The 22,364-nt window shown below is 43.2% G+C and overlaps 1 protein-coding gene across 1 annotated transcript; it reads right to left on the reverse strand.

Annotated features, from left to right (window-relative positions):
* Positions 1-616: 616 nt before the first annotated feature.
* Positions 617-1,009, reverse strand: LOC138355611 (uncharacterized). Its single transcript, XM_069310924.1, has one exon. It carries the CDS (start codon positions 1,007-1,009, stop codon positions 617-619), a length of 393 nt encoding a protein of 130 aa, XP_069167025.1.
* Positions 1,010-22,364: the final 21,355 nt, after the last annotated feature.

The raw sequence follows: 22,364 nt of genomic DNA on the forward strand, positions 1-22,364 counted from the left end.
TTTCTCAACTACGTGATTAGTGTTATAAGATGTCTTCCCCTTGGGTGTTCTCCTTGGAGCGACAAGGTGGTGAAAATTTTAAATTTTTGCCCCGAGGGGCGAGTTTATTGGGCAGCGCCACTCATCTTGTGAGTGGACACGCAGCCATAACAGCATGTACAACACTCTCTCAATAGGAAGAAAACCCGCTGGGTTGTTCATCCTGTCAACATCCTTGACATCCTGTCAAGGTGGTGTAGTCCTTGGTGTATTAGCAGGAGGAACGCGCACACAAGATTAGGACAAGTTAAAAACACTACTTGATAACTATATAATATATATTCTCATATATTTACGTTACCAACTCCATATTAGCTTAACTGATGCTTCATCCTCCATACCAGTCTCCCTCTACAGTCATGGTCTAAGAACACCTGACAAATTACTAGTTCATTGTTAGTAATGTCATAAAAACGCACACACACACGTACCCCTCACAAAGTTGCACATGGGTCAACCTACTCACAATGGGCTCGAGGAGTAGAACAACTCCCAGAAATCCTTTTCAGGTATGTTGCCCATCAGTAACGAATGTAACCTTAGTAACGCTCGCCTGAGGCTCGTTGTCGACTGGATCTCATCCATCTATGGACCGATACGGTACGTCTCTGCCAACATCATCTCTCTTGTGACATTCCCTCTGGCTAGCCTTTGAGAGAGTCCCGCTATTGTACCTCAGTTTTGCCAAGCTTGTGCAGGTTGCAGACACAAGCTCATTGGTGTCTGATACAGGTACACTAATCACCGGAACTAACTCATCGGTTGCTGACGCAGACTCGCTGGTGGCTGACGCAGACTCGCTGGTGGCTGACGCAGACTCGCTGGTGGCTGACGCAGACTCGCTGGTGGCTGACGCAGACTCGCTGGTGGCTGACGCAGACTCGCTGGTGGCTGACGCAGACTCGCTGGTGGCTGACACAAGCTCACTGTTGGCTGACACAAGCACAGTGGCTAAGGTCGCTATAGACATGTTGCCGAAGGGAAGGCAACCTTTAAAACCTGCTTTGTGTACCATGTTCCCCGCCAATAATTAATTTACATTCACATAAATATCAGTTCTGTTACACTCCACAGCGCCGAAGGCCTGCAGAATAACTACACGCTCAGGGCCACGACACAACCCTGAAACAATTGACACTAGGGAATCCCACCCAGACATATAAAGAGTTGACTACATCTAATATTCACTATTCCTACCACCTATATTTCCATGGCAATCCTTTAAATCAACCTGCACATTTTTGTCAACAACCCAATAATTTCCCATTTTCTGTGGTCTATTACAAATGCAACACCCCTCTTCTTCTTCTTCTTATTCTTGGGATAACTCATATATTCTTCTTTTCTGTGGGTTGGCCCCACGGCCTCCTGCAATCTCTCAATGGACCATATCTTAAGAATTCTTTGCTTTTTCTATAAGCTATGCTTATCGACACGTTTCCTATGAGATTCCCTCTGGCCTTTGTTTTTCAGTAAAGAGTGAGAAAAAATCACTCTTTTTTTCTCCAATTCGATTCATAAACTCGATTTTATATGAGTTATGACTTCTCGATTGTGCACCATCTTTCTGGTTTTTTGCTTCTTTTGTGTGATATCTATTCTTATCTAGAGGTAACACAGTCGTCTCCTTTGCCATGCAAGCAGAAAAACCTGGGTTCGAATCCAGGGAAATGCAGAACGACTGGGCAAAGCTCCTTTGTTGTTGATCCCTCTATACCCAACAGTACTTGGCGGTTGGATGTCACATAATTGGCAGGTTGTGTTCAGGGGAAAACAATTAGAGTTTTATAAACGAGGTTCAAAAGGGAGATCTTTTGTGTTCTAAAAATCTAAAAAACGAATCAAAATAATTCATTTGTATATTCTGTGATTGTGTCAAATTTCCCATTTTCCGAGAATTACATTTGTTGTAATTTTCGAAACTCTGTCAAAACCAGAAACATTCCCATCTACATTTACGGGCTCACCATAGCCCGTGCTACTTGGAACCTTATGTTCCAAGTAGCTGAATCTTAAACAACAACAACATTCCTATCTACGTAATACTCGTAACCATTTGAAGCAGATGTTGAGAAAACGCACATATTATTTTGGTTTAATTGGTCTTAAAACTATCACATTTAAGACAGAGTGATCGACGTCTTCCTATCAAATCTGATGTATTAGACGAAGTTACCCCTGAGCTATATTGTGTTAAGGTTTCTGAATCTGATTTTGGTAAATTCCCTCGTTGCTAGACGAGCAGAACACCTTACATAAAACCTGCCCTGTTTTTGTCACGTGTCTGTAATGTTACACATATGGGAGGCAGGCTTCTCTCTCTCTTTCTCTCTCTCTCTCTCTCTCTCTCTCTCTCTCTCTCTCTCTCTCTCTCTCTCTCTCTCTCTCTCTCTCTCTCTCTCTACTTATCGTGGACCGGCACAGACATTAGGTCTCTCTTCGATCCTAAAATCACTGGTGTGTCTTATACTGAAACACTCCCTACAAATTAGGAAGAAACAAAGACTAGCGATAAGAACAGTGGCCTCTATGCAAATGGATTTTTTTTACTCAACATTACGCATGCGTAGCGTAATGTGTATATAGACGCACTACACATACGCAATGTGTAGGTATGGCAAAGTATGACAGATAAGCCTCACAAGTCCACCTCACAGGAGCCAGAGCATAAGACCACCACCGTATAACACCACCTACCCATCAGCAGCAGCTCATATAAATTGTTACGGGCTATTCATGCCCGTGCCACCTCTTGGGTGGCTTAATCTTTATCAATCAATCAATCAGCAGCAGCTCAAAAGATTCAGCACCGCTCCAGTGTCAGGTAAGTCCACTACGGGCTCACCATAGCCCATGCTATTTGCCCCGCTCCTGTGCCAGGTAAGTTACGGGCTCACCATAGCCCGTGCTACTTGGAACTTGTTCCGAGTAGCTGAATCTATAACAACAACAACAACAACAGCAGCAGCTGACAGACAAATAAAGCTGTGTATCCAACAGCCCAATTGATTGATTGAAGATTAAGCCACCCAAAATGTGGCAGGGGCATGAATAGCCCGTAAGTGGTGGCCCTTTTGAGCCATTACCAGTATCAAGAGCTGATACTGGAGATCTGTGGAGGTGCGACTGCACCCTGCGTGACGGGAGATGTCTCCCCCGTGCCACCAGCCCATCCTCAACACTGTAATATAAACCAATATTTAAGCTTTCTGTCCTACCTTACATGGGCCAGTTGCCGTCGCGAGGACACTCAAAAAAATATTACACAAAACTGTAACATAAATTTCAGCTTTTTTTTTATATGTAGAGTGATAAATAATACCTTTTTTTCCTTCGTTAATTCAAATCAATTAAATTAGGAGCAGGAAAGTGTTTGTCAGTAGTAGTAATTAATTAATCGAACAAGATGGTATTTGGAACAATATTCTGTTACATTCCCTCTCTCCTACCTGAGGTAGGAGAGAGGGAATGACCCCCCCTCCCTCCCTCCCTCCCTCCCTCCCTCTCTCCTACCCCCCCCCCCCTGGGACCAGGAGACGTCGGTTGGAAATAAGATTATCGAGTTAATCCATTTTTTTTACGTATCGTTCATTCTCTAACCCTCAAAACAATTAAAAAAAATACAAAAAAAGCAGTGTGGACAAAGCTATTAGTGTGAGCACTCGTCCCGTGACCACACTGTGAGGAGTGAGGAGTGAGGAGTGAGGAGTGAGGAGTAAGGAGTGAGGGATTAAGAACATAAGTGGAGGAGATAAGACAGAATGTCATGAAAAGCGACGGGTGTTAAATTGAAGACTTGGGAGTCGAGCGGCGCTGCAGGGGGAGGGTACACGGTGTGTGTGTGTGGGTGTGTGTGTGTGTGTGTGTGTGTGTGTGTGTGTGTGTGTGTGTGTGTGTGTGTGTGTGTGTGTGGAGGGAGGGAGGGACGAATACCGCCGTTTTGTGGCGATTTCATTGTGAAATGCCTGGTCGGGTGATGGGTTAATGACCGCTGCTCTTGCACATGCTACACCCCCTTTGCTATGTCTCTCCCTCCCTCCCTCTCTCTCTCTCTCTCTCTCTCTCTCTCTCTCTCTCTCTCTCTCTCTCTCTCTCTCTCTCACACCCGCTACCAAGCTCCCGGTGTTTCCTGGTGGTACAGATGTTTGTCGCGCGAGTGACCTCCAGCGCGACCTTTAAACTCGCTGACTCCCGCAAAGGGGTCCACGCATGTTGGGTGCGTGAGTGACCCCTCTCGCTATCTCTTGACATGAGTCCCTCACAGGTGTCTGGTGCGGGACCACCACCCCACAACCCTTTCCCTCTCTACACCCCCCCCCCACCTCACAGCCTCACGATCTGGGCACACTCCTGGACCTTCCTCTCTTCACACACCTGACTATTGGCCAACCTCGATCTCCACCTCTGGCTTGTAATCACTATATCTGACTTCACTGGTAATTTGCTTGTCTTCTACACATAGTTATCACTCCTGCCTATTTGTGTTATCACTCCTGCCTCAACAAATGTGTTTCTAGTTTAGAGTTTTAAGGTACATTAGATTCGCTGCAGTTAAAGACATTCTAGAAATTAACTTCAATCTCTGTCCAACCACTTGGGCTGGACGGTAGAGCGACGGTCTTGCTTTATGCAAGTCGGCGTTCAATCCCCCGACCGTCCACAAGTGGTTGGGCACCATTCCTTCCCTTCCTCCGTCCCATCCCAAATCCTTATCCTGACTGATTGATGAAGATTAAGCCACCCAAGAGGTAGCACGGGCTAAATAGCCCGTAACTTATCCTGACCGCTTCCAAGCGTTATATAGTCGTAATAGCTTGGTGCTTTACCCAGATCATTCAATTCCCTTCTGTCCACCCCCACCCTGTCTATACCCACGTAGCGAAAATTCCCTCGAAAAGAAAGCTACTTATATTCCTGAAATATTGCTTATGCCTATAATTGCATTGAAATATACCTTTTATGTATATGGTGGTATATTTTGATTTCTGACTCAACCCATTCTCCTAAAAAGCATATAAAAACACTCATTGCAACATACCTTTTTTAGACTTAGTCCCGGAATAATATGGCCAAGCCCAACTGTCATATATTTGACCGAATTTGGACAGAACTGTCCCTCTAAGGGGCGGGCTGAGGACGGAGACCGGATGGGTGTACGTATCCTTGATAATATATGTATATATATGTATATATATATATATATACATATTTGCCACGTCCTAAAAAGTCAACCAATGACCCAAAATGAGATAAACAAATTTCCTTTTAGGGACTTTGCAGGATGAGCGAGTTGAATATTGGCACTGATGAAGGAGATTACGCTCTGATATATGGCACTATTTCCATAACATCATGGAGACAGCCAGGGTATAGCCAGATTATATATATATATATATATATATATATATATATATATATATATATATATATATATATATATATATATATATACAACTTTAGAACACTTTCCCACCAGGAGACTCGAACCCTAGCCAGCACAGAAGCCTTCCAGCAACTGGCATAACAGGTACGCAGGTTATGCCAGTTGCTGGAAGGCTTCTGTGCTGGCTAGGGTTCGAGTCTCCTGGTGGGAAAGTGTTCTAAAGTTGTATACTTAACTCTCGTGTTTAGGAGAGTTGTGCCTTAAGCAGAGACACTGTGTCTTCCCATATTAACAGGGACTTGATGAAATTAACGTCTAAATGACCCCTCACTTGCTCTGGTGCTCTTGGGAGGTGTTGATCTTTGGGGTATTTAAATACTCCGAAATTACCATCTCTTTTAAGGGTCTGAGCGGGTGGTGGAGAGGGTTAAGGCGTACCTGTTATGCCAGTTGCTGGAAGGCTTCTGTGCTGGCTAGGGTTCGAGTCTCCTGGTGGGAAAGTGTTCTAAAGTTGTATACTTAACTCTCGTGTTTAGGAGAGTTGTGCCATATATATATATATATATATATATATATATATATATATATATATATATATATATATATATATATATATCGACCCTACCGAAGGACATTTACCCAAAGCCTCAACATCAGATAGGAGGGGGGGGGCAACGGGAAGGGTCGGCACTGGAGTAATTGTTGTTGATCTCTGTTTACTCATCAGGACTGTTTTAATCCGTCAAGCATGGTTAGGGATTCATGCTAGACACAACAGGAGGGGAGAGGGGGGGGGTGGGGGAATGGTTCCTACCCCTCTCCTTCTTTCCTGTTGTGACTGAGAACTGCTTACTAAACAGAACTCAGGGGTAAGCTCTTCCCCTTACACACACACAATGTGAGGAAATACCCTCCTCCCACACGCAACTAGAGGGGGCTAAGATTCTCCCACACGCAACTAGAGGGGGCTAAGATTCTCCCACACGCAACTAGAGGGGGCTAAGATTTTCCCACACGCAACTAGAGGGGGCTAAGATTCTCCCACACGCAACTAGAGGGGGCTAAGATTCTCCCACACGCAACTAGAGGGGGCTAAGATTCTCCAACACACAACTAGAAGGGTCTAAAAGTCTCCCTCACACAACAAGAGGGTTGTAAGCTGCTCCCACACATAGCTAGAGAGGGGCTGGTTGATACCTGGTTGATACCTGGTTGATGGGGGTTCTGGGAGTTCTTCTACTCCCCAAGCTCGGCCCGAGGCCAGGCTCGGCTAAACTTCTCCCTCATTTATCTAGTCACTTGTATTGTGAAAATGAACTTTGGAGAGTTAATTTTTCAACTTCCCTCGACAGTGAAGAAAAAAAACATAGGAAATATTGAGAAGATTCGTGATTCGTGTTTCGATTCGTATGTATAAATATATATATATATATATATATGTGAAACTCAACGGTTGAGTAATAGAAACATGTTCACTTCAAAAACCGAACACCTACACGAACAAAGGGGAGCTCCGGTTAAGACGGACACACCACACTTGTATTCCGAACGGCAGGCAAGCAAACACCCCCCCCCCACGCGCACACACAAACGAAACAGCAGCTATGAACGAAAAAACTTTAAACAAACAAACAAACATCGACACCTCAATTTATTTGTAACAGCTCTTTGGTTATTGGTTTTAGCGTGTTTTTTTTTTTTGTCCTGTTCTGTGTGTGTGTTTTTGTCCCGTTCTGTGTGTGTGTTTTTGTTCCGTTCTGTGTGTGTGTTTTTGTCCTGTTCTGTGTGTGTGTTTTTGTTCCGTTCTGTGTGTGTGTTTTTGTCATGTTCTGTGTGTGTGTTTTTGTCATGTTCTGTGTGTGTTTTTGTCCTGTTCTGTGTGTGTTTTTGTCCCGTTCTGTGTGTGTGTTTTTGTTCCGTTCTGTGTGTGTGTTTTTGTCCTGTTCTGTGTGTGCGTTTTTGTCCTGTTCTGTGTGTGTGTTTTTGTTCCGTTCTGTGTGTGTGTTTTTGTCATGTTCTGTGTGTGTGTTTTTGTCATGTTCTGTGTGTGTGTTTTTGTCCTGTTCTGTGTGTGTTTTTGTCCCGTTCTGTGTGTGTGTTTTTGTCCCGTTCTGTGTGTGTGTTTTTGTCATGTTCTGTGTGTGTGTTTTTGTCATGTTCTGTGTGTGTGTTTTTGTCCCGTTCTGTGTGTGTGTTTTTGTCCCGTTCTGTGTGTGTGTTTTTGTCCTGTTCTGTGTGTGTGTTTTTGTCATGTTCTGTGTGTGTGTTTTTGTCATGTTCTGTGTGTGTGTTTTTGTTCCGTTCTGTGTGTGCGTTTTTGTCCTGTTCTGTGTGTGTGTTTTTGTCCCGTTCTGTGTGTGTGTTTTTGTCATGTTCTGTGTGTGCGTTTTTGTCCTGTTCTGTGTGTGTGTTTTTGTCATGTTCTGTGTGTGTGTTTTTGTCATGTTCTGTGTGTGTGTTTTTGTCATGTTCTGTGTGTGTGTTTTTGTCATGTTCTGTGTGTGTGTTTTTGTTCCGTTCTGTGTGTGTGTTTTTGTCATGTTCTGTGTGTGCGTTTTTGTCATGTTCTGTGTGTGTGTTTTTGTCCTGTTCTGTGTGTGTGTTTTTGTCCTGTTCTGTGTGTGTGTTTTTGTTCCGTTCTGTGTGTGTGTTTTTGTCCTGTTCTGTGTGTGTGTTTTTGTCCTGTTCTCTGTGTGTGTTTTTGTCCCGTTCTGTGTGTGTGTTTTTGTCCTGTTCTCTGTGTGTGTTTTTGTCTTGTTCTGTGTGTGTTTTTGTCCTGTTCTCTGTGTGTGTTTTTATCCTGTTCTGTGTGTGTGTTTTTGTCCTGTTCTGTGTGTGTGTTTTTGTCCTGTTCTGTGTGTATGTTTTTGTCCTGTTCTGTGTGTGTGTTTTTGTCCTGTTCTGTGTGTGTGTTTTTGTTCCGTTCTGTGTGTGTGTTTTTGTCATGTTCTGTGTGTGTGTTTTTGTCATGTTCTGTGTGTGTTTTTGTCCTGTTCTCTGTGTGTGTTTTTGTCCTGTTCTGTGAGTGTATTTTTGTTCCGTTCTGTGTGTGTGTTTTTGTCCCGTTCTGTGTGTGTGTTTTTGTCCTGTTCTCTGTGTGTGTTTTTGTCCTGTTCTGTGTGTGTGTTTTTGTCCTGTTCTGTGTGTGTGTTTTTGTCATGTTCTGTGTGTGTGTTTTTGTCCCGTTCTGTGTGTGTGTTTTTGTCATGTTCTGTGTGTGTGTTTTTGTCCCGTTCTGTGTGTGTGTTTTTGTCCCGTTCTGTGTGTGTGTTTTTGTCCTGTTCTGTGTGTGTGTTTTTGTCCCGTTCTGTGTGTGTGTTTTTGTCATGTTCTGTGTGTGTGTTTTTGTTCCGTTCTGTGTGTGTGTTTTTGTTCCGTTCTGTGTGTGTTTTTTTATTCCGTTCTGTGTGTGTGTTTTTGTCATGTTCTGTGTGTGTGTTTTTGTCCCGTTCTGTGTGTGTGTTTTTGTTCCGTTCTGTGTGTGTGTTTTTGTCATGTTCTGTGTGTGTGTTTTTGTCCCGTTCTGTGTGTGTGTTTTTGTTCCGTTCTGTGTGTGTTTTTTTGTTCCGTTCTGTGTGTGTGTTTTTGTCATGTTCTGTGTGTGTGTTTTTGTCCCGTTCTGTGTGTGTGTTTTTGTCATGTTCTGTGTGTGTGTTTTTGTCCCGTTCTGTGTGTGTGTTTTTGTTCCGTTCTGTGTGTGTTTTTTTGTTCCGTTCTGTGTGTGTGTTTTTGTCATGTTCTGTGTGTGTGTTTTTGTCCCGTTCTGTGTGTGTGTTTTTGTTCCGTTCTGTGTGTGTGTTTGTGTCATGTTCTGTGTGTGTGTTTTTGTTCTGTTCTGTGTGTGTGTTTTTGTCATGTTCTGTGTGTGTGTTTTTGTCATGTTCTGTGTGTGTGTTTTTGTCATGTTCCGTGTGTGTTGTTGTTTACAAATATTTAGAGAATGTGTTTTTGTCTAGTATTGTCATTGTTGTCTGTATTTCATTGTCTAGTAATTGCATCCTTGTTATTGCGAGTTAATCTGAATGATTGCGTTCGATTCGCGAGTATTTTCCTTGATTGTCTATTCGCGCGTGTGTGTGTTTGTCGTGTTTTTTTTACCGTGCGTGCGTGCATGCTCGCCTGCTCACACTATTCGTTTGTTAACGGCTTAAATATAAAGCGGAAAAGGAAATGGAGAAAGATAATATGAGTTACATGAAGGAAAAATACACGATAACTGATACACTATATTGATATATTCTATATATGATAATATACGCAAATATAGGTTATCATATATTCTATATATGATAACTGGATTGATTCCAGACCAATCCTGGAGTATGCGGCTCCAGCATGGAGTCCATATCTAGTCAAGCATAAGACTAAACTGGAAAAGGTTCAAAGGTTTGCCGCAAGACTAGTACCTGAATTGAGGGGTATGAGCTACAAGGAAATTAAACCTCACGTCACTGGGAGACAGAAGAGTTAGAGGGGACATGATCACCACATACAAGATTCTCAGAGGAATTGATAGAGTAGATAAAGACAGACTATTTACCACAAGGGGCACACGCACTAGGGGACACAGGTGGAAATTGAGTGTCCAAATGAGCCATAGAGACGTGAGAAAGAATTTTTTCAGTGTCAGAATAGTAGATAAATGGAATGCATTAGGAAGTGATGTGGTGGAGGCTGACTCCATACACAGCTTCAAGTGTAGATATGATAGAGCCCAGTAGGCTCAGGAATCTGTACACCAGTTGATTGACAGTTGAGAGGCGGGACCAAAGAGCCAGAGCTCAACCCCCCGCAAGCACAATTAGGTAAATTAGGTAAGTACTTATACCCTGTTACCGAAGGTCTCTGTTGGGAAACACGAAACCACGGTCGTTCGGAGCCGTTGTTTACTGTCGAAACGGTAGCTGTTTGGACAGTCGAAGCCTGGGGTAGAGCTACCTTGAGGTTACCTTGAGGTGCTTCCGGGGCTTAGCGTCCCCGCGGCCCGGTCGTCGACCAGGCCTCCAGGTTGCTGGACTGATCAATCAGGCTGTTGGACGCTCCTGCTCGCAGCCTGACGTAGGAGTCACAGCCTGGTTGATCAGGTAGCTATACCCAGGGGTTCGACTGTCCAAAGCTATATAGAAGCTATAATATTTCTAATGTCCTTAATTACTTACCTTGAATCGGTGGGTAAAAGATGCACTTCTATGTGAATATATTGTTTATTTACAAGATGGTTTGTATATATATTTATGCTCACTGGTTAAGTCTCGCATATCTCTAACTTTTTTTTTATTGTAGTGTACCAATTTGCTTTGTTATATTTTAGAGTTCAGTGGAGAGAGAGAGAGAGAGAGAGAGAGAGAGAGAGAGAGAGAGAGAGAGAGAGAGAGAGAGAGAGAGAGAGAGAGAGAGAGAGAGAGTGTGTGTGTGTGTGTGTGTGAGAGAGAGAGTGTACTCACCTAGTTGTACTCACCTAGTTGTGTTTGCGGGGGTTGAGCTCTGGCTCTTTGGTCCCGCCTCTCAACCGTCAATCAACAGGTGTACAGATTCCTGAGCCTATCGGGCTCTGTCATATCTACACTTGAAACTGTGTATGGAGTCAGCCTCCACCACATCACTTCCTAATGCATTCCATTTGTCAGTGTGTGTGTGTGTGTGTGTGTGTGTGTGTGTGTGTGTGTGTGTGTGTGTGTGTGTGTGTGAGAGAGTGTGTGTGTGTGTGTGTGAGAGAGAGAGAGAGAGAGAGAGAGAGAGAGAGAGAGAGAGAGAGAGAGAGAGAGAGAGAGAGAGAGAGAGAGAGAGAGAGAGAGAGAGACAGACAGACAGACAGACAGACAGACAGACAGACAGACAGACAGAGAGTGCAAGAGCAAGAATGGGAGAACATATCACAGACAGAGAGAAAGAGTGCAAGATTGAGTGAGTGAGTGAAGGACTGAAAGTGAAAGCAGCACATTCATTGCACGCATCGCATGGTATATCTTGCCTTCCGGTTCACGGAGAGAGAAATTGCAAATTGCAAAAATCTTGACAGTACTCGAGAGGTTGCAGAAAGTTACTGTAGAAAGCAAAGAAAACTAAACTGATTAATAGAACAAATTGTAATCTAATTTTTTTTATTTAGGATGTTTGATTTCAACTACTTCCCCCCCACCTCCCTGCTCCTCTCTCTCTCTCTCTCTCTCTCTCTCTCTCTCTCTCTCTCTCTCTCTCTCTCTCTCTCTCTCTCTCTCTCTCTTGCATGAACAGCAGGTGTCTCCATTCCCCAATTTCCATTATCTCAATTATCTTTTTTTTCCATTCATTCACCATTTCCACCAATTAATGCACATTGCACACAACTCATATCCCAATTATTAAGTGAACACTCCCCATTTCCAAACCATTTTCCCCTTACCCATTTATGCATCGTGTCACACCCCTATAAACACAATGAACCTACAAGTTGAAAATCCAAACAATTCCTCTTAAGTTTTTCCTGTTTTTATTCCCACCAGAATTAGATTAAGGTCGGTGAAAGTGAGAAGGGTGACCTGACCTCTGTGACCTCGAAAGGTGGACGAGAGAGAGGTTGGGGGCAGGTCACGAGGAATTACCGTGTCAGGTGTGATAGACCACTGCTTGTATGTCGGTCAACCAGCTGGCTAGCCTGCCAGCCAGCCAGTCAGGCAGGCAGGCAGGCAGCCAGGCAGGCAGGCAGGCAGGCAGGCAGGCAGGCAGGCAGGCAGGCAGGCAGCCAGCCAGCCAGCCAGCCAGCCAGCCAGCCAGCCAGCCAGATATCGTCGGTCATTGCCTTCTAACCTCAGTGAAAGTTGATGTGTTTTGAAAGAATGTAATTTGGGTTTACAATTCCTTTATTTTTCTTCAGCCTACCGGGCTCTATAATTTCTACATTTGAAACTGCGTAAAGAGTATGCCTCCACCACATCACTGCCTAGTACATTCCACACACACACACACACACACACACACACACACACACACACACACACACACACACACACACACACACACGCACACACACACACAAACTAGGTGGTGGGAACAGGAGGCCAGACACAGGATACAGAATGGGAGATGAAGTCCTTCATGAAACGAGCAGAGAGAAAGATCTAGGAGTTGATATCACACCAACCCTGTCTCCTGAAGCCCACATGAAAAGAATATCATCTGCGGCATATGAAAGGCTAGCTAACATCAGAACAGCCTTCAGGAACCTGTGTAAGGAATCATTCAGAACCTTGTATACTACGTATGTAAGACCAATCCTGGAGTATGCGGCCCCAGCATGGAGCCCGTACCTTGTCAAGCACAAAGCAAAGCTTGAAAAAGTTCAGAGGTATGCCACTAGACTAGTCCCAGAACTAAGAGACATGAGTTACGAGGACGGGCTTCGTGAAATGCACCTCGCGACACTGGAAGACAGAAGAGTAAGGGGAGACATGATCAATATCTACAAAATTATCAGAGGAATTGACAGGAGAGATAAAGATAAACTTTTTAACACGGATGGTACGCGAACAAGGGGACACAGGTGGAAACTGAGTACCCAAATGAGCCACAGGGACGTTAGAAACAAGTTTTTCAGTGTCAGAGTAGTTAGCAGATGGAATGCATTAGTCAGTCATGTGGTGGAGGCTGACTCCATACACAGTTTCAAATGTAGATATGATAGAACCCAGTAGGCTCAGGAATCTGTACACCAGTTGATTGACAGTTGAGAGGCGGGACCAAAGAGCCAGAGCTCAACCCCCGCAAGCACAACTAGGTGAGTACACATACACTCTCTCTCTCTCTCTCTCTCTCTCTCTCTCTCTCTCTCTCTCTCTCTCTCTCTCTCTCTCTCTCTCTCTCTCTCTCTCTCTCTCTCTCTCTGTATACATATATATATATATATATATATATATATATATATATATATATATATATATATATATATATATATATATATATATATATATATTATAGCAGGGAAACGCGTCATGTGTTGGAAGTGACAACCAATGAGCCTATGATGAGAAATATTGGGTTTTAGAGGAAGAAGGCGTACCCGAGTGGAAATGAAATAAAATTTTCTGATACTTGTATATTGACTTGCTTGAGGGAGAGAGAGAGAGAGAGAGAGGGAGAGAGAGAGAGAGAGAGAGAGAGAGAGAGAGAGAGAGAGAGAGAGAGAGAGAGAGAGAGAGAGAGAGAGAGAGAGAGAGAGAGAGAGGGAGAGAGAGAGAGAGAGAGAGAGAGAGAGAGAGAGAGAGAGAGAGAGAGAGAGAGAGAGAGAGAGAGAGAGAGAGAGAGAGAGAGAGTAGTAACGCAGAAGGGAAGGGAACTATCAGAAGAAAGCGCTAAGCTATTCCGACTATATAGCACTTGGAAGGGATCAGGATAAGGATTTAGCACGGGACGGGGGGTGGGGGGGGGGGTGTAGGGTAAGGAATGGTGCTCAACCACTTGTGGACGGTCGGGGATTGAACGCCGACCTGCATAAAAAACGAGACCGTCCTTCCCTAGTGGTTGGATTTGCCTGTAGAAGAAAAACCCCTTGATGCTGCTCTTAAACATATCAATGACAGCATACAAAAAAAAAGAGGAATATATGGAGTATGCCTATTGGCTCATTGGAGGTAGTTCCTATTGGCTCATCGGAGGTAGTTCCTATTGGCTCATCGGAGGTAGTTCCTATTGGCTCATCGGAGGTAGTTCCTATTGGCTCATTGGAGGTAGTTCCTATTGGCTCATCGGAGGTAGTTAGTTCATGTGTTACCATCTAATGTTACCTTGTAGGCTTACGACGTCTTAAACATTCTTACTGATAACACTCCTGATCCTGTCACTCAAAATCTGTTCACAAATTATTGTGTTTTTCTATGTCATTAAGCATCGTTTAGAGATTCAAGTTGCGTTTTCTTCCTTCCCATTTGGTAGATATTTCAGCCTTCTACCTTACCAAGTAGATATTTCAGCTTTCTACCTTACCGGGTAGAAATCTTTCCTGGTAGATATTTCAACCTTGTACCTGAGCTAGTAGGTATTTTGATATGATAATTCGCCTGGTAGATATTTAAATCTTAATTATATCTGAAATGGTCAATATTTCAACTGTCTACCATTCTACCTCACATGGTAGATATTTATGCCATCAACCTCACAAAATTACTTCTCATTACCTACGCTGGGTGAGAAATGCTGCTGTTCCTATCAACGGCACTTATATTAATGTGCTTTATTTATTTATATTTTAAATATATCTATTGTTTCATATTTATTTTATAATATATAAATTATATTTAAAATTACTATATTAATTATATAGTTTATATATGAATTATATTTATAATTATATTTTAAATTGAATTCATATTTAATCTTAAGTTACATAATTATTAAACCAAAAATAATATCCGAATCGTGATTAACAACCCAACAAGCCGCAGGCAGACGAATGAGGTCTCATGTCCTGTGCATTGATTGATGATTGATGAAGATTAAGCCACCCAAGAGGTGGCACGGGCATGAATAGCCCGTAAGTGGTGGCCCTTTTGAGCCATTACCAGTATCAAAAGATGATACTGGAGATCTGTGGAGGCGCAACTGCACCCTGCGTGACGGGAGATGTCTCCCGGACCAAATGGTGACCAAATGGTGGCTGTGCATTGTCGTTTTAAAGCCTTTTATAACCACCCAGAACGCCACCACAGTCTGCTGCATGTGTCACAGCTTGTCAAAAACCTGTCAGATCATACATTTCATTTCCTTAATAGAGCTGACGTGGAGGTTGCAACGTGTGTCATTTCATCTACACTTCGTGCTTAATCATTTTTTTTTATTGCTCCCCGGTTTCACCGTATTGATTTTTAGTTAAAAATTATACCTTCAGCAAAATGATGATAATGACATCTCATTATACAAGAAAACGTGGATTTTTGCTACTAGTCAACCTAATGGATTTTTGGGATCTTGGATTTTTGCTACTAGTCAACCTAATGGATTTTTGGGATCTTGGATTTTTGCTACTAGTCAACCTAATGGATTTTTGGGATCTTGGATTTTTGCTACTAGTCAACCTAATGGATTTTTGGGATCTTGGATTTTTGCTACTAGTCAACCTAATGGATTTTTGGGATCTTGGATTTTTGCTACTAGTCAACCTAATGGATTTTTGGGATCTTGGATTTTTGCTACTAGTCAACCTAATGGATTTTTGGGATCTTGGATTTTTGCTACTAGTCAACCTAATGGATTTTTGGGATCTTGGATTTTTGCTACTAGTCAACCTTACTAAATTATTTGCTTACAGTCAGCCTAATTAGTTAATTCTTTGCAATCAGCCGAAGTAAAAGATTTCCTAGCGGTCAACCCAAAATAATTGGCTACAGTCAACCAAACTCAAATATTTGCGTAGAGTCAACCTAATATAAACATATATGCCTACAGCCACCTAAACAAACTTACAGTCATTTACATCGTTGTAAGCGATCACACGTCTCTCGCGAAGGTGGAATGTCATTACGACTGCCTACCGCAAACAGCTATCTTGAGGTTATCTTGAGATGATTTCGGGGCTTTTAGTGTCCCCGTGGCCCGGTCCTCGACCAGGCCTCCACCCCCAGGAAGCAGCTCGTGACAGCTGACTAACACCCAGGTACCTATTTACGGCTAGGTAACAGGGGCATTCAGGGTGAAAGAAACTTTGCTCATTTGTTTCTGCCTCGTTCGGGAATCGAACCCGCGCCACAGAATTACGAGTCCTGCGCGCTATCCACCAGGCTACGAGGCCCCTAATTAGCTGGGACTAATAATTAGAGACGAACAAGTGTACAGGTTGAACTGACCACTTAGCGTAAGTGTGGACAGAACCGGAAGCATATTAGCTTTCAAATTGTAAGACGGTTGGTGAATAGCCAATCCTGAGGCAGCTAGGCCCCCTGACGTCATTTCCCTTGAGCCGGCTAGCCCGCTCTCAATTAGGCGGCGCCAGTATCTCACAGAGAGACGGGAGACATCTCCCGTCACGCAGGGTGCAGTCGCACCTCCACAGATCTCCAGTATCAGCTCTTGATACTGGTAATGGCTCAAAAGGGCCACCACTTACGGGCTATTCATGCCCGTGCCACCTTTTGGGTGGCTTAATCTTCATCAATCAATCAATCAATCTCACAGACTTTGACAGTTTATAGGACTTCAGGACCTCGGTGCTTCACATCTTAGTTACTCAATAAAGTGCGTGAAGCGAACTACAGTGTGTATCTCTTCAACAACCAATAAGCACGAATACAAGGCACGAATACACACACACACACACACACACGTGCAGCTGCACCGAGGCACACACACACACACAGGTGTTTTTTATTGGATATATTACACGAAAGGTGTAGTTATAGCATTATCTATCTCTGTGTTATACCAGTTACTCTCCGCCGGTCTCTCGTTCAGAAATATATAGCGAATAAAAGATCATTAGCCGACGCTAACTATATAAGTCGTTAGTGAAATACCATAAATAATTGTTTGGAGCTTGTGGTTTGAGGACCTGAAGAGTAAATATGATACAACATACCATTGTTAGCGATGTTTACATCTGGTTATACTTCATTGAGTATACCCTGCATAGTGTTAGGGAACTTGCCTCTACCTGGGATGTTAATCTATGTTTAATAATGTTAATTAATGTTATGTAATGAATGAAAATTTTGATCGGTTTAACCAAATTAAATAAAAATAATTATAGTCATATATGGTTGTACATTTATAATTGGTAAAGTCTTCACAACACTACAGTACAATACAGTAGAATACAACACCACCACATCCTTGGTATACAATATGCTCCAATCTACAAGTATTCCTGAAGGTATATGGAATGAATTGTTCTGTTAGCTGTATTCCAACAGGAAGCTATCAACCAGGAGACCATATATCATGCCTTTACGGTGAATTATCCTAGAGAAATTGACATGATATGTGATATGAGTGAATAATTCTGAATAACTGACTTAATATGTAATGAGTGTGAGATAGAATTCAATAATTGATCAAGCGATCTCTCTCTCTCTCTCGCTCTGAAACCAAAGACGGAGAGCAAATGCAATTAAGCATTTTAATGATTAATAATTCACAATCTTATTAAGTTTGATGAATTTATCTGATGTATTATTCAATTTCTTAATAATAGGGAAAGTAACTATGCTTCAGAAAACCTGTAGTTAAGTTTACCTAAGTCTCCCCTGGGGCCAACGCCTCCTTTTCTCACAGGACGAAACCCCCCAACAGTAGCCTAACTCCAAAGGGGTACCTGTTTACTGCTAGGTGAACCGAGGGCATCAGGTGAAGGTAAAAATGAAGCCCAACTGTTTCTGTTCTGCCTTGAGATTAAACCCAGGTCCATCGACTGCGAATCGAGGACTCTGACCACTCAGCTACAGGACCCAGCTTTCCTAATATATATATATATATATATATATATATATATATATATATATATATATATATATATATATATATATATATATATATTTGGAAAGTTCGTTGACTAAGTTTATTTTTTATATAATTTTCAAGTGTTAGGTTCAGATAACTTAGTATGTTTGTGGGACCTGAAACAGGTCCCTGAGACAACCTAATTGAGTATCTGTCTCAAGTCCCTGAGACAGGGGACTACCTTACAATTACCTCGCGATGATTTCGGGGCTCAACGTCCCTGCGGCCCGGTCCTCGACCAGGGCCTCCTCCGTGATGTTACTCATTACACATCCTTACTGTAATTATGAACAGGTAATGTTTGTCCTAAAACATCATTATAGTTATCGGCAACAGTACAGTACTTTGAACTTGTATTCTGCTTTTGTAATTATCAACAGTACTGTTTGAACCTGTACGGCGCTACTGTAATTATATAAATTAACAAAAAAATTACTGTTGCTATTTTTCCTGTAATTAGCAATAACACTGTTTTAGCTTTACTCGTTGTTATCGTAATTTGCAGTAGTAAAGTTTGGACTTGAACTTGGGTGATTCGAGTTTAATATTACTGAAATTACTTACGATAACCACAGACCATTACCGTTCCGTCACTAAGAGTTATTAAGAGCCTCCTCAGCATTTTTTTTTGTCCTCTTCCAGTAAAAAAAGATAACAAGCTTTTTGGTCCTCTGTTATCGAGAACTTCGATATCCTCCTCTCAGACATAAGGTATATCTTCGGTACAAATGTGGACGGGTTTGCAGCTAGGCCGCTTCAAGCAAACAACAGCCTGTTGGACCAAGTTATCACAAGTCACGCCTGTTGGACTAAGTTATTACAAGTCACGCCTGTTGGACCAAGTTATTACAAGTCACGCCTGTTGGACCAAGTTATCACAAGTCACGCCTGTTGGACCAAGTTATCTCAAGTCACGCCTGTTGGACCAAGTTATCACAAGTCACGCCTGTTGGACCAAGTTATCACAAGTCACGCCTGTTGGACCAAGTTATCTCAAGTCACGCCTGTTGGACCAAGTTATCTCAAGTCACGCCTGTTGGACCAAGTTATCTCAAGTCACGCCTGTTGGACCAAGTTATCACAAGTCACGCCTGTTGGACCAAGTTATCTCAAGTCACGCCTGTTGGACCAAGTTATCACAAGTCACGCCTGTTGGACCAAGTTATTACAAGTCACGCCTGTTGGACCAAGTTATCTCAAGTCACGCCTGTTGGACCAAGTTATTACAAGTCACGCCTGTTGGACCAAGTTATCATAAGTCAAGCCTGGCCCCACAGAGGGCGTGGGAGGTGAAAGAACTACATCACAACTGACTCTGAAAACAACTGAACTACAAAACAACTGATTTTGTTTTCTACCCCCATACAAAATTGTTCCCAATTTCTTACAGAAGTTTCCCCTAAATTTCCCATAAATATTTTCCTTTTTTGGGGTATTTTCACTTATTTATTTTTGACAATGTCCAATACAAAAATAGCTTTCGGTATAGAAAAAAAATCCCCTCCTACTGCGAAAAGACTTCACGAATTCCCTGTAAAATAATTTTGTCTTTATGTACAAAAACAAATATATAAAATCAACGCCCCCCCCCCCCTCCGGGGGACAACTGTTGCACTTTTGAGTTGCAATCATCTGACTTTCGTCTTTAAAATTTATAATAGCTTCCTCACACGATCTTTCTTTCCATCTTCCTGTGTAATAATGATCTTTAAACTCTGCGAAGGTTTTCTCCTCCTGGTCCTCTTTCCCTTCCTCGGCAGGAAAACGTCTTAAGTCTTTCACTCCATAACTCGAAATTTAGCAGCTATTCCCCCCTGGAGTGGCAAGTTCCGAGCCTGATATTGATGGAGTGATCTTCCTAATGCCTCGTGGGGGCTCCTGTCACGGTTCCTATAAATCTTGGTTCCTTGATGGTTCCACTGTCTACATGCAACCTCTTTGTTCCACGAGAGTTCCACTGCTTGTAGTCTCAATTCCACGAGAGTTCCACTGCTTTTAGTCTCAATTCCACGAGAGTTCCACTGCTTTTAGTCTCAATTCCACGAGAGTTCCACTGCTTTTAGTCTCAATTCCACGAGAGTTCCACTGCTTTTAGTCTCAATTCCACGAGAGTTCCACTGCTTTTAGTCTCAATTCCACGAGAGTTCCACTGCTTTTAGTCTCAATTCCACGAGAGTTCCACTGCTTTTAGTCTCAATTCCACGAGAGTTCCACTGCTTTTAGTCTCAATTCCACGAGAGTTCCACTGCTTTTAGTCTCAATTCCACGAGAGTTCCACTGCTTTTAGTCTCAATTCCACGAGAGTTCCACTGCTTTTAGTCTCAATTCCACGAGAGTTCCACTGCTTTTAGTCTCAATTCCACGAGAGTTCCACTGCTTTTAGTCTCAATTCCACGAGAGTTCCACTGCTTTTAGTCTCAATTCCACGAGAGTTCCACTGCTTTTAGCCTCAATTCCACGAGAGTTCCACTGCTTTTAGCCTCAATTCCACGAGAGTTCCACTGCTTTTAGTCTCAATTCCACGAGAGTTCCACTGCTTTTAGCCTCAATTCCACGAGAGTTCCACTGCTTTTAGCCTCAATTCCACGAGAGTTCCACTGCTTTTAGTCTCAATTCCACGAGAGTTCCACTGCTTTTAGCCTCAATTCCACGAGAGTTCCACTGCTTGTAGCCTTTTTATTCCACGAGAGTTCCTCTGCTTTTAGCCTCAATTCCACGAGAGTTCCACTGCCTTTAGCCTCAATTCCACGAGAGTTCCACTGCTTTTAGCATCTTTATTCCACGAGAGTTCCACTGCCTTTAGCCTCAATTCCACGAGAGTTCCACTGCCTTTAGCCTCAATTCCACGAGAGTTCCACTGCCTTTAGCCTCAATTCCACGAGAGTTCCACTGCCTTTAGCCTCAATTCCACGAGAGTTCCACTGCTTATAGCGTCCTTAGGATCCTGATACCTAGAATCCTATCTCGTGTGCGCTCCCCTTGATAAATTATACCTTATATTAAACAGAAGTTTCTTATAGGAATAGAAATTCTCATATGAATTTCTCCATAAAACATTATTTTAACCACCAATCTTTTCCTCGGTCAAAATGTCCAAACAAATGTAAGATAACTCTCCGCCCCCCCCCCCAAGCAAACGCTAACCTAGCATTTTAAGACTCTAAGAATCGAATCTAAGAATCGCTAACCTTAGAATCGACTCTTAGTCGATTCTAAAGGAATATCTCTCCTTTTACTCTTAATACATCAATATATTCTATATATAATACATTCTATATATTATATAGAATTGACTCTTAGTCGATTCTAAAGGACGAAAGAAATTCCCAGGTTATCCCTGACTTGTCATTTGAAAGAAAACGCTAATAGAAAACGGATTCTATCCGTTACAATATTTTTTTTTTCTTGAAGATGGCGAACTTCTCTTGTCTTTGTGTAGTTGTTTCTCTAATGGGTCGACGCACTCGGAGACGCGCTAGCAAGGTATTAAGACGAACGGACGCCTCCTCCTCACTCACTCACAGCATCGCTCCTGTGCCAGGTAAGTCCACTACGGGCTCACCATAGCCCGTGCAACTTGCCCCGCTCCTGTGTCAGGTAAGTCCACTACGGGCTCACCATAGCCCGTGCTACTTGCCCCGCTCCTGTGTCAGGTAAGTCCACTACGGGCTCACCATAGCCCGTGCTACTTGCCCCGCTCCTGTGTCAGGTAAGTCCACTACGGGCTCACCATAGCCCGTGCTACTTGCCCCGCTCCTGTGCCAGGTAAGTCCACTACGGGCTCACCATAGCCCGTGCTACTTGCCCCGCTCCTGTGCCAGGTAAGTCCACTACGGGCTCACCATAGCCCGTGCTACTTGCCCCGCTCCTGTGCCAGGTAAGTCCACTACGGGCTCACCATAGCCCGTGCTACTTACCCCGCTCCTGTGCCAGGTAAGTCCACTACGGGCTCACCATAGCCCGTGCTACTTGCCCCGCTCCTGTGTCAGGTAAGTCCACTACGGGCTCATCATAGCCCGTGCTACTTGCCCCGCTCCTGTGCCAGGTAAGTCCACTACGGGCTCACCATAGCCCGTGCTACTTGCCCCGCTCCTGTGCCAGGTAAGTCCACTACGGGCTCACCATAGCCCGTGCTACTTGCCCCGCTCCTGTGCCAGGTAAGTTACAGGCTCACCATAGCCCGTGCTACTTGGAACTTGTACCGAGTAGCTGAATCTATAACAACATCCTCCTCCTTCTTGTTGCTGGCTTACTCTTCGTCCACTCGCTATCACTGACGAAACCTGTTCATCTTTAATAATGATGCCGGCTTTGTTTACATTTCCTAACTTGTCTATGAGCTTGTAAACTTCACGAGACAAAGGTTATATGAGTATTATTAACAACCTCCGTAGCGCTGCGGAACTCATCAACTGCTTAAAATATGTCAACAAATCCGCCATGATAGAGGGATGATGCACGGGTTTCGTAAAGGGGGGGG

This window comes from Procambarus clarkii, chromosome 68 (genome assembly GCF_040958095.1).
Source record: "Procambarus clarkii isolate CNS0578487 chromosome 68, FALCON_Pclarkii_2.0, whole genome shotgun sequence".
Taxonomy (NCBI): Eukaryota; Metazoa; Arthropoda; class Malacostraca; order Decapoda; family Cambaridae; genus Procambarus; species Procambarus clarkii.